At 35.7% G+C, this 17334-nt stretch overlaps 1 protein-coding gene across 1 annotated transcript in view; it reads left to right on the top strand.

The window, feature by feature from the left end:
- The window catches only part of LOC129003956 (lambda-crystallin homolog), a 39886-nt gene extending 23435 nt beyond the window's left edge, over positions 1–16451 (top strand). The window contains exons 3-8 of the mRNA XM_054432310.1: positions 4408–4595; positions 6417–6625; positions 9156–9313; positions 10250–10392; positions 11343–11437; positions 16274–16451. Coding sequence (XP_054288285.1) covers positions 4408–4595; positions 6417–6625; positions 9156–9313; positions 10250–10392; positions 11343–11437; positions 16274–16396 — 916 coding nt within the window. The 3' untranslated portion in view covers positions 16397–16451. The remainder of the gene's footprint in view (positions 1–4407; positions 4596–6416; positions 6626–9155; positions 9314–10249; positions 10393–11342; positions 11438–16273) is intronic.
- Positions 16452–17334: the final 883 nt, after the last annotated feature.

Here is a 17334-nt window from a genome sequence, read left to right as displayed (position 1 = left end):
ATGATCTACTAACACCCATGAAAAAATCAGCCTTTCACTAATTACTTCCGACAAAGCACTATTTTTTCCCTTTATTGACTGGGCTATATAACAGTTTGTAGACTCCAGGTGCATTTATTGTAATAGGCCTATTTATTTTTTATTCGTTCGTGTATGTGTGTGTGAAAGTTTATGGACATTAGTAAACAATGATAAGTATTTTTTCCAACTGCAATGTTTTGACAACGATGGATACAAGCCGAAACATGTAAACAACCTACTATTTGAGCTGTTTGTCGGATTATAAGGTATGTAAACCTATTTATCACATTGAATATTACAGCTCAGGAGCTAGAATGGAAATTAATTATAACCAAATTACTTAAACTACAAATTACATCTATTTTTTACGAATGGTGTTTTTGCTCTCTCGGGGCATCAAAACGAAAAATAAAATAGGTCCCGGGTCTAGGTCTTTCAATGAGACCTACGGTAATAGCTTATTCCCTAAATGGAAAAGAGTATTCTAGCACAACTAAATAAATAAGATTTTGAGGTTTCTAGTCATAGTATGTCAGCTTACAACCCCTGATGTTGTTGACCTGCTATCACGAAAAATGACTAAGACTCTACTAACTCAAAAATAATAATATGAGCCAAGAAAAGGGTAGGAATTTATTGTAGAAAAGCTCTATATATTTATAATGACGAAGCTATCTATACAGCTGATGATTTATAAAAAAAAAACTCCCAAAAAAATTAAAACGCTTATAAAAATTGTGGCTTTTGTTATGCCTTTAATCCCGGTTATGTCACAAATCTATACTTATTTAATACGCAAGCATGTTTTTAGTGACAAATACTCCTCCGAAACTACTGAACCGATTGACATGTTTTTGGCGTCATTGGAAAGAGCGTAACGTGAAGTTGTGCAGGACTAACTTTATTTTTAGGTAAACTAGTGTACATGTTGCTCGAAATCGAGCAATTGCAAAGAAGTATAGGAGTTATTTAAAAACAAATGACTTGTTTAAAAAACAAATAACAGTCATAATTTCCGATGATTTTGAAAGAGTCGACTAAAAGATTATTAGCTAATGGAAATACTCACAATTTACATAACAGTCCTACTCCAGTTTAAAGGGTTAATTTTTAACTATCAAACTACACATGGATGTGAAAAGGTAAGCTTACAATTTAAGTCAACGTCTTCTTATGCAGGAAACTTTCTTTTTAGGGAAATAATCAGAGAGTGAGGCCCTGGGGCCCTTTAAAGTTTCGTATTTCTCCGTAAGATTAACATGGGAAACAAAAATTGTTATGCAACTCCAGCTGTTGTCAAAAATTAAAAGTGAGAAGAAAAACATATGTTAATTTTAAACAGTCAATAAGTTTGCTAATTTTACAGTTTGCTACAAACATTTACTGACTTGGTTGAAATGAAATATTTACTACTGTATTTGAATTCGGGTTGGCGTAAATATTACAATGGAAAAAGGCGAGAGAGCCTGGATGAATTGATATATTCTGTTATGTACATCTTGAATATTTCCATAATCTTTGGATCAAATCCTTTAAAGTAATCAGAAATTATGAACGTTATTCCTTTAAAAATAACGCCTCTAATACTTAGAAATTGCTCGAATTCGAACAACAGGGACACTAGTATTGTTTCTTTTGCACCTGCTAGTATGTTGTGGTAAATGTACGATTTGTATATTTGTATTTTTTTTTTTATTTAATGATTTATACTATATAGTCAATGTTTATTGTTTTTATATTTTGCACTGTTAGATAAAATGTGTAGGTCAATAAATCCATTGCATTGTTATTAATTATCTGTCATAGGCTATATCATCAAACAGTTTATTGCTCTTAATTCATCTTTATACAAATCTTGTTTTTTTATAGGTTAACTAGAGTTCCAGATTAATAGTTTAGTTTACCTTAAACATGATTGTTTTATTTTCGTTAGACATATTTTTAATGAGATTCAGTAAGAAAACTAACTTCTTAACACTTGTATAAATATGCTCCAGACTCAAGAGCATAAAGTAAAGACCATGACATTTTTTTTGCAAGTCCTTAAAATCAGCATTAGAAAATACATTATACAGCAGAAAATCACATCTTAGAGTCTTCGGAGTGTTTATTTGCAGTTTTATGTATACAAAAATACTTATTTCTAACAGTAGATCTATTATCAGTGAGTGGAATTCATTAGTTTTGGATGAACGTAACCTTTTTTGGCCTAACACAAAACTTTATGATGCGTCTAATTGGTAGAGGAAATCCGATGTTAAAGATAGGCCAATAAACTATATAATATGTGATTAACCGTTATAACATCTAGTCTCAGGCCTATAATATGGTACAGCTTTAAAAATGATAATACTGTAATGATACCATTTTTAAATGCAGAATTTTTATGTTGGTAATTTTTACTGTGTCAATAATGCGAGTTTATTTAGGCCTACAATGGTTTTCAATTACTTGAGATGAACGAAATACGAATGACTCGTTTTTGTGCAGTCACACAAAATGTGTGAAAATGTGCAAATAGCACCGACACTTTTAAAATAAACCTGACCTACTATTTATTTTTTTATTAAGTCACGTTTGAAGATAGAAGCTACGTTACATATTAGTTATGTATGGACAACATGTACAATATTTACATGATAATAAATAGAAAGTCTGGTCTTAATACACACATTCCAATCAACAATAATTTTATGTGAAATGAAAAGGCTTGAAAACCAAACAGATATTTTGAAATAGTCGCCCGAAACTATATTAGGATTGACAACGTAAGACGTATATGTAATCTTATTAATACTGTCATGATTATTTCATTCATATTTAATCCATAATATCCGGAAAATTAAAAATAATACTAAAGCTATGAAAACAGAAAAAAGTATAGTTCAACTGATCTGAAAGATTGGCGACGAACATGGACAACGCAAAACCAAAGCCTGAGGGATGCATTTTCTTTATCCTAAAGGCGGTTCCAGACATGCGCCAGTCACCAAGCACGAAATATTAACGTTCAGCGATTTAGTTGTCTTGCTATTCACCGATTAAAAAGTAGACTTATACTACACACATGTGTTGTTTTCCGAGCAAGTGTTAGTTTTTCCGTCCGTAGGGAATAGAAAATATTCGTTTACTTTTATGTATGCAAAAATACCGACTATGTGCAACACTACGTCACAGTGGTGGATAGTTGTACGAAAATGTAACCGTTAAATCTGAAAACAGCCAGCTTTATTACCTAAAACATATGGGATATTGCAGTGATTCTATCCACTAGTGTGACGTCATGAACCTTCAGCATGGCGTGTTTTTCTAGTGGGGCCTTGGTCGAAATCCCAAACAATGGACTTTGACAGGTAGAATGTACAGTCAGGTCCCAAAACAAGAGACTTAAGACAAATGTCCATATTCGTCGTTGCACGACACGACGAGACTGGACACATTCAAATGTGTCCAAGCTTAACGTTGCACGCAAACGACGAACCTGGACACATTTATAAGTTGTCCAGGGGTGGCGTTGCACGACACGACGAATATGGACACATTCAAATGTGTCCAAGTTTAACGTTGCATGCAAACGACGAACCTGGACAGGTTTTTAAGTTGTCCAGGGGTGGCGCTGCACGACACGACGAATATGGACACATTCAAATGTGTCCAAGTTTAACGTTGCATGCAAACGACGAACCTGGACAAGTTTTTAAGTTGTCCAGGGGTGGCGTTGCACGACACGACGAATCTGGACACATTAAAAGTGTCCAAGGGTAACATTGCACGCAAACGACAACCCTGGAAACTTAATCTGTCCAACTTTAACGTTGTCCGCGTGTGTCGTTGTCCAAGTTCGGCGCGGTCCCCTTTCTATGCAGTATTTCTAAGCATTATTCTTTTGACTATTAACAGATGGTAGGTATTTATTACAGTATATAATATTCGACAGTCTCTTGGATAAATGTACAATGGTAATAAACAAGGTAACACGGAATAAAAGAAAGATAAAACAGTGCAACATGAATAGGTTTAATTATATCCGCTTCAAAGATCAGCTCCTTGAAACTAGCTCACCACAACCACCACCACCCTTGGGTTTGACATATTCTTGTGGTGAGACCATTATATTCTTAATAACACATTTCAGTCAACACTTTTATTTTGTTCTCTAATACCACACACATATTTTGAAACTGGAGAAATGTTCAATTTCTGCATTCATTTTAAAGCTCTGCAAAGTCTTGAGAAACATGCTACCCCTGGACGCCCATTGGTTGAATTGAATTGGCCCATGATAGCCCTTGGCATGGTCTCCCTTAGCAATGTTGTCCACTGGCACTGCCTCCTACATTATCATCTTGCTGAGCAAATGTGTACCAACGTGTTGTTGACTTGCAGTGGGCTGATTGGCCGTAGCTGGGCCATGCTGTATGCTGGTGTCGGCTACTCCGTGGTCCTGTATGATGTGGTAGAGCAGCAAGTGACAGCGGCTCTCACTGACATTGCCAAACAGCTGGAGATGTTAGCGGCTGGTGGGCTACTGCGGGGCTCTCTCACTGCTAAGCAACAGCTCGCCTGCATCTCTGGTGAGCTTAACAAGTCTAGTCTGAGTTGAGACGTTATGTTTTCGTTTATAACCTCTCATTGCCACAGACAGTGATGCAATGAAACATTGTACCAAACACTAATTGCACGACTTAACAATTAAATTGGCCTGAACAGCTGATTAGTTGAAGTTCGAATCATTACCATATTACTTATTCTCTCTCAATCCTTTAACCTCATTAGTTCATTACCGGTGTCGTTATGAGTACAACTATGCTGTAATGGAAGGAAACAATGATGTTATGAGGAACTTTTCAATTCTAAGAACTGTACTTAAACGGCTACTTTATAAAACGGTCGTAGGTAAAAGAATTAACATATTTTCTTATTATTTTTCAATTAGTTTGTTGAGAATTAATTACATCTACAACTTATCCATCACCCCATGCATCTGAAAATTTATTTCATACAATTAGATTTTTTTTTTGAATTGTTAAGAAATAACAATAAAACATTATGTGGGCATATATCACATTTATTTATTTGCTTGAATAAAAAAAAACGTGTTTTGAAACTTATATTCTGATGACTATAGGATCTAAGACTAAGATATTTTATTTTTTGTTAAATTTTAATAAATAATTTATGTTAATTTGAAAATTTGTTTTGTTAGTTTATAATTTTTTAGAGCGATGTCAACAAGTGCCTTGAACTCTTCCTCACACAGACTTGTGAGAAATGTTTTTCCTTTTTATATATTAATTGTACATTTAATGGAAATAAAATAATCTTGAATGACAGTTTTGTTTTGATGGACTACGATCAGCTGGTTATTCAGCCAAGACCAGTCACAGTACAACTCCTCTAATCCGTCTTCTACGGGACCAGTGCTATGGTAGAAACAGTGAATTAATTGCTTAACTGACATTTATTGATCGCGCAAGATCGTGAAAGACGCTAATAAATTTCCTGTGAGCACGGGAGACATGTAATATTTCCATGATCACGGAGGATGATGATAAATGTTTCTGTGATTACGGAAAACGATGATGACGTTTATGTGATCAAAGGTGATGAACAAGATTTTTAGCAGAATTGCAGGAGACGGTGACAATCTTCACACGGCCATGGCAAATAGCCACAATATTACCACAGTAAAATTGTCACCGATAGGCGACTATAAGATCGGATTAAGCGAGGAGTCAGTCAAGATGAATTAGAATGGGTTCTACTGTATTGAAAGCCCAATGATCAAGGACAGCCAAACCAAGCTTCAAGGGTTCAAATGCCAAGCTTCAAATACGGGATTTACAGTACATTTTAAAATTTTATGTTTAAACCATTTGAAATTAAACTAATCCATTACAAGTATTTAAGCTACTAGTGATAATAATGCCAGATTAGTTTGAAAGTCTATGACAGATAACCAACTGAATATTATCTGCTTATTGTACATGGTGTTTTATTCCAATATCTCTTTCTTAAATAATAATGTCAAAGGGATTGAAGTGTTTACAATCTTAATAAACTCAATTTTCTTATAAATAGATATTGCAAGACCTCATTGTACATTATAATTTCTATTATTTTGTTGAAAGATGCGTAGTTAGCACAAAATATGAGACAAAAGTGTACAGTAATCAGTAATTATATTGTTTTTATGCAAACTTAAGAAAGGATTAGGTTAAAAGGATCCCTTAAAACAATTAGGTTTTATTGACTAGACCAGTTATATCACTAAACGGATGTCCCAATCAATTTATGCTATTTCTGAAGGACCAGTACTAGTCTGACATAACCGATTGATAATTACTTAAATTTTAAATCCGATCCATTTATAAGAATAATTTCTATGATTACAGGAACATCTAGTTTAGAAGGCCTAGTCCAAGATGCTATTCTAGTCCAGGAGTGTGTACCAGAAAATATAGAATTGAAAAAGAAAGTCTTCCAAAATCTGGATAAAGTTGTCGGACCAAAGACCATCCTAGCTAGTTCTACATCAACGTTTGTGCCATCACTGTTTTCTGAGGATCTCAAAAATCGAGCTAGAGTTGTTGTAGCTCACCCGGTGAGTAATTAAATTTTATTACTTACCAGTTTTATCATCGCCCAACTTTTTGATACTGTGTTTTATTTTTATGGAACAATTAAAGAGACTTTATAAATTCATGAAACTCAAAATGCTTAATATTGTATATTTTAAAACCTTATAATTTTACCATTCTTTGATCATTATTTTTTTAACAGATATATTATGCATTGCTTCATGTTTAAAGATCCACTCCTCAAAATCTAAATCTAAAAGCTTTTGACTAGAAATTATTACAGTAGAACTCCAATCATTCGTACTTCACTATCCAAACCGTTTACAGAACAAATTTTTATAATTTTAAACTACAGTAGTACATTTGTTTATTATAGAAACCTTAAGCCGTTATCACAGCAAAATCCTGACTATCTCTCATACTCGTATGGATATCATCATCGTCTCCAGGTTTCACAGAATAATCATTATTGTTTACATTAGAGGGCAATTTCTTGTAAAAGGCCAGCATCCATGACAAAACAAACAAAGGAGATTTTGTAAGAATAGATTACTTTCGTCAATAGCTCATTGAATCATGAGTTTCACTTGGACACATTGTCATCATCAGCTGAGTACTAGTGAAGTTTTTATTCACCCGATTAGATGGCTTCGTCATTGTTAAATTAAATAAACACGTAACACATAACACCAATACGACACGACACGGAACATATACATTTACAACACGTAAAGCTTTAAGACATGCAGGCCTGCTTGAACAAAACACACGGTCACGCCGCGGGTCGGGACAGTCACTTCTCATAGAGAGCTATGATGAGGTGGACGCAGGGAATTCATATAAGCTCCCTCACTTCTCATTGAGATCTATGATGAGGTGGACGCAGGAAATTCATATAAGCTCCCTCACTTCTCATAGAGAGCTATGATGAGGTGAACACAGGGAATTCATATAAACTCCATCACTTCTCATTGAGAGCTATGATGAGGTGGACGCAGGGAATTCATATAAGCTCCTCACATCTCATAGAGATCTATGATAAAGTGGACGCAGGGAATTCATAAAAGCTCCCTCACTTCTCATAGAGATCTATAATGAGGTGGATGCAGGGAATTCATATGAGCTCCCTCACATCTCATAGAGATCTATGAGAAGGTGGACGCAGGGAACTCATGCAAGCTCCCTCACTTCTCATAGAGATCTATGATGAGGTGGAGGCAGGGAATTAATATAAGCTCCCTCTCTTCTCATAGAGATCTATGATGAGGTGGATGCAGGGAATTCATATGAGCTCCCTCACATCTCATAGAGATCTATGAGAAGGTGGACGCAGGGAACTCGTGCAAGCTCCCTCACTTTTCATAGAGATCTATGATGAGGTGGAGGCAGGGAATTAATATAAGCTCCCTCACTTCTCATAGAGATCTATGATGAGGTGGAGGCAGGGAATTAATATAAGCTCCCTCACTTCTCATAGAGATCTATGATGAGGTGGATGCAGGGAATTCATATGAGCTCCCTCACATCTCATAGAGATCTATGAGAAGGTGGACGCAGGGAACTCATGCAAGCTCCCTCACTTTTCATAGAGATCTATGATGAGGTGGAGGCAGGGAATTAATATAAGCTCCCTCACTTCTCATAGAGATCTATGATGAGGTGGAAGCAGGGAATTCATATAAGCTCCCTCACTTCTCATTGAGATCTATGATGAGGCGGAGGTAGGGAATTAATATAAGCTTCCTCACTTTTCATAGAGATCTATGATGAGGTGGAGGCAGGGAATTAATATAAGCTCCCTCACTTCTCATAGAGATCTATGATGAGGTGGAGGTAGGGAATTAATATAAGCTTCCTCACTTTTCATAGAGATCTATGATGAGGTGGAGGCAGGGAATTAATATAAGCTCCCTCACTTCTCATAGAGATCTATGATGAGGTGGAGGCAGGGAATTAATATAAGCTCCCTCACTTCTCATAGAGATCTATGATGAGGTGGAGGCAGGGAATTTGCTTCCTCACTTCTCATAGAGAGCTATGATGAGGTGGAGGCGGGGAATTCATATTAGCTCCCTCACTTCTTACATCGATCTATGATTAGGTGGGCGCAGGAAATTCAGATTAGCTCCCTCACTTCTCACAGAGATGTATGATGAGGTGGACGCAGGGAATTCATATAAGCTCCCTCATTTCTCATAGAGATGTATGATGAGGTGGACGCAGGGAATTCATATAAGCTCCCTCATTTCTCATAGAGATGTATGATTAGGTGGGCGCAGGAAATTCAGATTAGCTCCCTCACTTCTCACAGAGATGTATGATGAGGTGGACGCAGGGAATTCATATAAGCTCCCTCATTTCTCATAGAGATGTATGATTAGGTGGGCGCAGGAAATTCAGATTAGCTCCCTCACTTCTCCTAGATATCTATGATGAGGTGGACACAGGGAATTCATATAAGCTCCCTCACTTCTCCTAGATATCTATGATGAGGTGGACACAGGGAATTCATATAAGCTCCCTCACTTCTCACAGAGATGTATGATGGTTTAGGTGAATCCCCCGTACTACGTGCCTCTTGTAGAGATCGTCCCAGCACCATGGACAGAACCCTGGGTGCCACAGAGGGTGCGGGAGCTGCTCACGGAGATTGGCCAAGAACCAGTCACCCTCTCTCGAGAAGTAGCTGGCTTTTCCCTCAACAGGATACAGTGAGAGAAGTCTTTTCTATTTCACCTTTGTTTTACTCTATCAATAGTCACTTTACAAAATAACCTAACAAAATTAGAAAAATCATATGCAATTGGTGTAAAGCCCTTCAATTACAAGCGGGTCAAATTTACCTTGGATGGGCACAAATTTGTAGGATGAAAAACATCTATCCATCTATCTATCTATATCATTTATACGCTACATGAAACTTTGTGAAAAATAAGGCTTTTTTCGTTTTAAGGTTTAACCCCACATATTATTGACCAAAATGTTTGTTCTAGGTGTAATTTGCAAACTGTCCTTACATTTTTGGAAAAGTCTGCCCCAGTGGCTTTAAAAGTTCCCATATTTGTTTACATTATGATCAGCTGGATAATTTAATTGTTAATATTTTAGTTGCAATTTAAGGAAACGTGTGCTATTTACTATTTGAATTTGGGTTGGCGCAAATATTACAATGGAAAAACTAGAAAGCCTGGACAATTTGATACTATAATAACCCTTAGAGTGCCAGGCGAGAAATAAAAGTAACAATCAAAAAATTCCGATGATTTTTCCCGAAGGGCGCGCTAAAAATGCCGAGCGCGATCTGGCGATTTTTAGGTTAAAATTTCGTAAAAATCGAATTTTCGATATTTCGACCAACGAAAATCGATGTATCCCATCTAGTAACTTTCGACTCAATGTTAATATATGGGTTAAAAGAATCCGAGTATCCATTCGGTTGTTATGACAACTGTTCGATCATTACGAAACGTCCGGTCAGCCGGACGTTGGCACTTTTGGCTCGTTCTAAAAACGTCCGGTCGGCCGGACGTCGGCACTTTTGGCTCGTTTTAAAAACGTCCGGTTCCCCGGACGTTGGCACTCAAAGGTTAAATTATCTAGAAAATTACCCCACTACAAATTTTACACTGCTATTTCACAAACTTTAGGTATGCAATCCTGAACGAAGTATGGAACCAAGTAACTGAAGGATTGCTCAGCGTGGAGGATGTTGACAAAGTCATGTCTGAAGGCCTGGGCATGAGGTATGCCTTCTTGGGGGCCCTGGAGGTAGCTCATCTTAATGCTGAAGGTATGACCTACTATTAAATGGCTTAACACTTCAAAAACCTTCTGCCTTTACTCAGCAATACTTTAATTTACATTACTTCCATAAATACTTTAATACTTTTAATTCAAATAGCGACCATAGGAAGGTAGGTATTTTAATCCAAGTATGAATGGGAATGAGTGTAGGATGAGTGGCACCATCTTGTAGTCTTGTTATTGACCAAGGCCGACATGTGTTAAGGTAAGGCCGACATGTATTAAGGTTATTGAGCTAATAGTTAACACAATGCATAATCACTGATAGACAAAAGAAATGTTTCACAACAAAACAAATTCCACCACAGCTTCGAGTCCTCTGTCTATGTACAGTAGTTGTGATGGTGTGCCAAGTGTGCAGTGTTGATTTTTCTTTTATCTGTTTTTCATTTACTTTCTTTTGGGTTTCCTTTGAAATATAACTGCTCTAAGAATCGTTTCAAGTGATTGTTTTTCAATATGTTTTTGTGTGGCAACAAATGGCTTTTTACTAATCTTGTTACGTTCAATATTACACAAATCACTTAATTTTTGTGCAATAGATAATTGTGTAACTAGTGGGCAAAATAAAAGTGGCACTGTACAACTCGTTTTTAGGTTAGGTTAAATCCAAACATCGAACGAAATGAGAAATGCTGCACCAGCTGATTGTAGTCGTAATATCTTGAAGTGTGCCAACTTATTTTTAAGCGTACATGGATAACGTGCATAATAAAAGCACACCATTTTGTGTTGTTTGGTTGGAATACTGGTGTGCACCAATGTAAAAACCGTGCATCAAAGGTAAAAACAGTGTGACAATGTAAGACTTTGTTTACTATAATCTGTGCAAGGAAGCCTAATTTGTCGGGTGACTGTAAGAAAATTATTTTTAACGATCCTTGAAACTACATAAACTCAATAATTTACTTTATATTCAAAATCCTTGTTTTACAGGCATAGAAAACTACTGTGAGAGATACCACAAGTCTATATACGACACAAGCATGACATTCAAGCCAGTGCCCCACATGGTTGGTCCTGCGGTAAAGGCAAGTACCTCATTCATGGAGGAAAGTTAGTTATTTATGGTTCAAAACTGACAGAACTGTGTTGATCATTGTACATTTAACAAATGGTCCTGGCTAATGAAATAGCCTGACTTGGTCAGTAACAAAGCTACACAATACCTTATTCTACACTCATCCTTTACGTACATATTTGGATTAAAATACAAGGTGGCGTTCCTATAGATTGGTAATATAATATTTAAAGACAAACAAAAAAAGCTCTTCTATATAAAATTTGAAATGAAAATGAATTTGTGAACATCAGTTTATTATTAAATAAGGGCTGTTCTTTAAGTTGGGTTTTGTCATATAAATCTGTAGTTTGCTTGTACGCCTCAACGAGGGCTCCTCGCCACTTACTCATATTATTTGTGAACAGAATGGTATAATTTGCAGCTCTGTATCTAAAGTGTACGCTTCACTGTGAAATTTAATTTTTTTTCTAAATTTTTGAATTTGACGAATTTCCCACTATGTGCGAGATAAGGTCAGTAATTTTTTTTTTTTTTTACAAAAACACATCTGATGCCGACATTCATTGCCAGATGACTGAGACTATGTTCCTTATGCCCACCAAAACATTCCTTAATGCCTTCCGATATAAACATTTACACGACCATTTCTTAACTCCCAAGCCTGTTTCCAGCTTCCCCGCTTTCCCCGCATTTTCCCCGCTATCATTGCAATTACGGTCTAAACCCATCTGATGACCAATGTCAGAATCTGATATGTTTCTTGTGGTAAAAAAAGTATCACTGACCTTATTTAGCACTCGGCGGGAGATTCAATCATTAATTAAAACAAACTTGAAACAGGGTGTCCAGTCGACCTGAAAACTGGGAATCGCACGTGAATTATGATGGCTGGGGAAAAAGCCGTAAATTGTGCGTAAAGTTTGTAAAGAACCAGGAAATTTTAAAGTTTTAAAAATCCACCCAAAATTGCTGATTTTTTGTTAGGCATGGCTCAAAACTACAATCACAGGAAACAATCGTGATTAACGCATATTGCCACGATCACAGGCATTGCCACAATAACGGGAAGTCATCTCGAATTTCTTAGTCTTAGGAGTTAAAATAATCGTTAAAGAAGATCGCAGGTGTTGATGCGATCAAGTAAAATAATCACATAATCACAGGTGATTATAATCTGTTGACACGATTACTGGGAAGATAAAAGTTAGACTGTTATCTTATAGTTTAAATTCATAACATTTTCTGTAAAAAATTAGTTTAAATAGTTTTTATTTATATTTTTAGAGTAAAAATAAAATATATATTCGCTTTAATGTCACATAATGATATCTTTAATCATTTAGACTACTTATGGGCTAAAACAAAGGATTTGAAATTTTAATGATAAGGTAAGATAAGATTGTCTCATTATAGCTTAACTTTTTTGGAAAAATGCCTGGTTCGGATACACAAAGTTCAGACTTTTAAGTCAGGTTAAAAGTAAAACAAAATCAGCTACAATAATTTTAGATTAGGTATATTTAGATTATTCTCTCCTCTAGGAATAAATCCGTTTCAAACCAAAATATCTTTTAAAGCTTTAATTGATAAAGAGCATTTAAAAATTAAATTCTAAATGGAAACAAACTTTTATGGATGTTAATCTTATACTCAAAAGGGCTTAAAAGCTATAGTTCGGCCACTTAGAAAACGACTTGCGCGCTAATGCTAAACCAATGCTGGATGAGGTTGCTTTCTATGCGGCCGAACTATAGTCAAATAATTAAACTTTGTGTTATTGTATTTACAAAAAATAATAATAATAATAATAATAACGCCTGTATTTAGCTTTACAAGAAAAAATTAAGTGCCTTAAGCTGTTTAAATAATAGTTTACAACAAATTGTTTATTTGTTGATAAAATATGCTGTTAAACATATGTTTACAAATTTTATTGTCAAAACAAAATTTCAATTGAAGACAGTGGAAAAAACTGTTTGTGTTTTTTGTCTGTTGTAAATTTGTTTTTGCAAACACAATTTGTAAACTGAAACAATGCTGCTTTATGTTTATTAGAAACATAAACATTTATAGAGTCACAACTGACTTGACAAACAATAGAATTATCCAGCTGATAAAAGAAAGTTGAAAAGATCACTGTAGTTATATAAATATACTAAAACAGATAACAATGTCTATCAAGTGACCTTGACCTTGTTTGAGACTTCAGACGTGCCCTAAAACTCCAGTTAGTTCCTGCTGGATTGTGGACTACTTTATCTGGTGTAGAGTCTAGAACAACTACTGTTACAGTGTTTATTTAAATAGCAACTGGTGAGTGTGTGCATCAGTTTTGTAATTTTGCAAAGCAGCTAATTGGTATGTTTATAATATGAGACCTTGCAATAGAAAATTACAGGACATAAAATTAATTTCAAGTTTGAGTGGTACTAATTTATTGACAATAGTAATTTAGTCATAAAACCGTTCTTTATCTCAAGACAAACACTTATACCAACTGTTTATCAGTCTTTTACCTCAAGTGCAGTCTCTCTCTTTTGCAGCTTATTTAATCGTTATTTTAAGTTTCAAAATGTCATTTATGCAGTGTTTTAAGGACAATATTTTGCCACAAATGATACAATCTGGTGTTTTTGGTGTGGATCCTACTGTCTCAAGTGTGAAAGATTGTTCAGAAGATAGAGAAGAGTTTATGTCAAATGTGAAGTTTGTAGATGTAGAACTGAAAGTTGGACAGGCTTCAGAAAAAATTCCTTTGTTTTGCAAGTTTGAAGACAACGATACTAAAGAGGTGAAAAGGGAAAAATTCCAAACCGACTTGCAATTTTCCAATGAAGTCTTTGTGTATAAAGAATTCATACCGTTGTTTCCAAAATCAGTTACAAACATTTTCCCCAAATTTTATTTTGGTGCTGGGACTCCAGGAATATCTTCAGATCCGGGGTTTATTGTTTTTGAAAATCTACATCCAAAAGGTTTTGAAGAAACTCGTGAAAGGTGTTTTTAGATTATGACCATTGTTCTCTTGCTTTCTCAAAACTTGGTGAATTCCATGGATCAAGTATTCAAATGAAAGCTAAGAACCCGTTGGAATTTGGGATCAAGATCAATCAGCTAAGAGAAACAAGATGGCTGAACAAACACAAAGAGCTACAAATCTACTTTTACAAACATACCACTAAGAGAGGGGTGGTCCCGTTGTTGAAAAAAGGTGAACATGTTGATTTGCTGAACAGCTCGTTGGACCACTTGAGCAATGTACACAATGTCATCAAAGAAATCCTAGAAGTAAACGAACATAGTGTTTTGTGCCATGGTGACTTTTGTCGGAACAATATGGTATTTAAATACAAAACCTCTGGACACAAACCTGTTGATGTAAAATTCTATGATTTGGGCACAGCGAGATATGCCTCACCCATCATCGACATATCGTTCTTTTTATTCCTCAACACGACTGCTGATCTCCGCAGAAGATACTTTAAGAGTGATTTTCTTCAAACGTATCTTGACTCGGTGAGAAAGTACGCGGGTACTGAAGCTCCTACTATGGAACAGTTGTGGGAGGAGTTCCAGAAAAAAGCTGTTTATGGTTATTTACTGGCCTCATTCTTCCTTCCGATCATGTGGCACGGACACCATGATCCACCGACTGATGACCTTGAAGAGATGACAAAACAAAACTTGCGTAAAGGAGGAGAAGAAGTAACCGAAATGCTGTCTGATATTGTGAAAGATCTGATCACTTGGGGATGTTTGGAGGGATTTAAAAGCTCATGATATGTAAGTGATATTATGAATACTAAAATTGTTTCTATGGTAGAACTTGACAAATCACAGTTTTTTCAGAGTTTATGTTGATGACCAGTAATAAATTGTAGGCCAAAATTATGCTTTAAATTGGCTGAGATATACTATTTTAACTTCTGTATGGATTTATAATGTTTAAGTATAATTTTTTGCTCACAACAATAAATTTAATTACTTCTTTATACTTGCTGAATGTAAATAAATGAAGATTGTATCAAACCAGATAAATAAATGCCTTTTAACCGGACATCGGTTTAACCAGACTACACTTAGCGGAAATTACCCATCGGATTAGTTGATCGGATTAGTCGGCGGATTAGTTGATCGGTTTACCCAGACTAGATCGGCAGTAATTGGGTGGTATGTTAACGACTGTTCTTGTGGGAAAGATTTGAGACCAGTGATCACGTGTCTAAATACAATGCTCTCCTAATCTTAAGTCAAATACTGTATACAGTATGCATTTTAACAGTCTGCTTTAAGGAGTTTTTGGGGACATTGGTTCAACCGGAAAACCCGTTATCTGGACTGGCCTCGGTCCCGCCCGAGGAGTACGGATAAGAGGGAGTCTACTGTACCTTTTTATTGTTATCTCGCAAATAATGTCATAGGGACCAATTAACCCATAAGGCCACTGTTAAATTTCTAAAAGTTGAAAGTCACGTAGGGAAAACCCTGTGGTCTGATTTGTACCATTTCAGATTTATACCATTCCCATGGAAATTTATACCTTCAGATTGTGTACTATGATTGTGCTAAATTTTGTGCAGATCGCTTCTGCCGTTCAGGAGGAGTATTCGTAAAACAAAAGCAGGAGAAGAGCTTTGCTTTTGAGCAAAGCTCTTTGAGGATGGACCTTATACAAAAGACCCGCTAGGAGTCCGAAGGAAATCATAAATGCATGCGTCCTTTAATAAGCAAACTCCCCAGTTAGACTCTTACGCAACCAACCTGTGACAGTTTTTGTGTTATCATGATTGCTATCCTCTGAGATGGTGATGTCAATATTGATAACTATAGTTGAAATTTGCAGGACATCACTAAACAGATGACCTCTATCTGCCCCTTGGACCAGTTAGCCCGCAGACGAGCCTGGCGGGACATGTGCCTCACCCGTCTATCTCAGCTCAAACAGGAACTGAAGAAGGAAAAGTAATTTGTAATGTTTTTTATTTAATATTTGTTCTATGACTAATAAAACATCCACAAACGCAAAATATTCTGAATTATTTTCCTATTGTAGAATTTTATTTGGTTGTGCGAGGAGTGTCTGTAAGTTAAGTACTTCATGGATCTTCTGTCATATTTGTGTAGTTAAAATCTGAGACCATCGTCATGTTCATTTATGTATACAGTAAAGCCAAGCTAATTCCATTCAGATTCAGAAACACTTTATTCAAGATTTACAGTATACAAATATAAATGCAGAATGGCGTCATTTTCCAACCATTTTCCTGGTTGGATTTTCATTAAAATATTCCCTGAAAATTGTCAGATTAGTTTCCTATTTCAATAATCAATTAAATTTTAATGAGTAGGTTTTCTGCTACATGAGAGGTAGTATAGTGTGTTTTTTATAGCTTACATTTTTATAGCTTAGTAAGACACATTTGATCAAAATATGTCCCTAAACAAGCAAACTTCAACAATTTATCACCTATTCTCCCTAAGAATGACATAGGAATTTTAAATTTAAAGATTTTAGAATTTTCTTTTTAGCCATTTGGCATACAAAGGTTTATTGCGAACTGTGCAATTAGTGTCCCATTCTATTGTGTGAGCTGATTACTATTGAAAGAAACTAACTTGCTCAATGACATGGTTTATAATTAATTAAATCATGTGTATGCTTGTTTTATCTTGAAAACAATATGTTTCTGTAAACACAGTTAATAAAAAGGTTTAACAACTATTAATCAATTATATTTTCTTTCTTTATTTAAAAGGTCATGGTGCCCAGTTACGTTTTATTTTGTGTACCTATACTCTGAAAATTAATCTAAAATGGATGTGAAAGTACAAATATCAAAGCTTGATGGGTCTCAGTCCTGGCGTAGGTGGAAGAGGCAAATGGATTTGATGTTGAAGCATCAT

Source organism: Macrosteles quadrilineatus, unplaced genomic scaffold (genome assembly GCF_028750875.1).
Source record: "Macrosteles quadrilineatus isolate MER2022 unplaced genomic scaffold, UCM_ALF_1.0 Scaffold_9__3_contigs__length_116548681, whole genome shotgun sequence".
NCBI classification, from domain to species: Eukaryota; Metazoa; Arthropoda; class Insecta; order Hemiptera; family Cicadellidae; genus Macrosteles; species Macrosteles quadrilineatus.
This window is presented reverse-complemented; position numbering and strand designations above follow the sequence as displayed.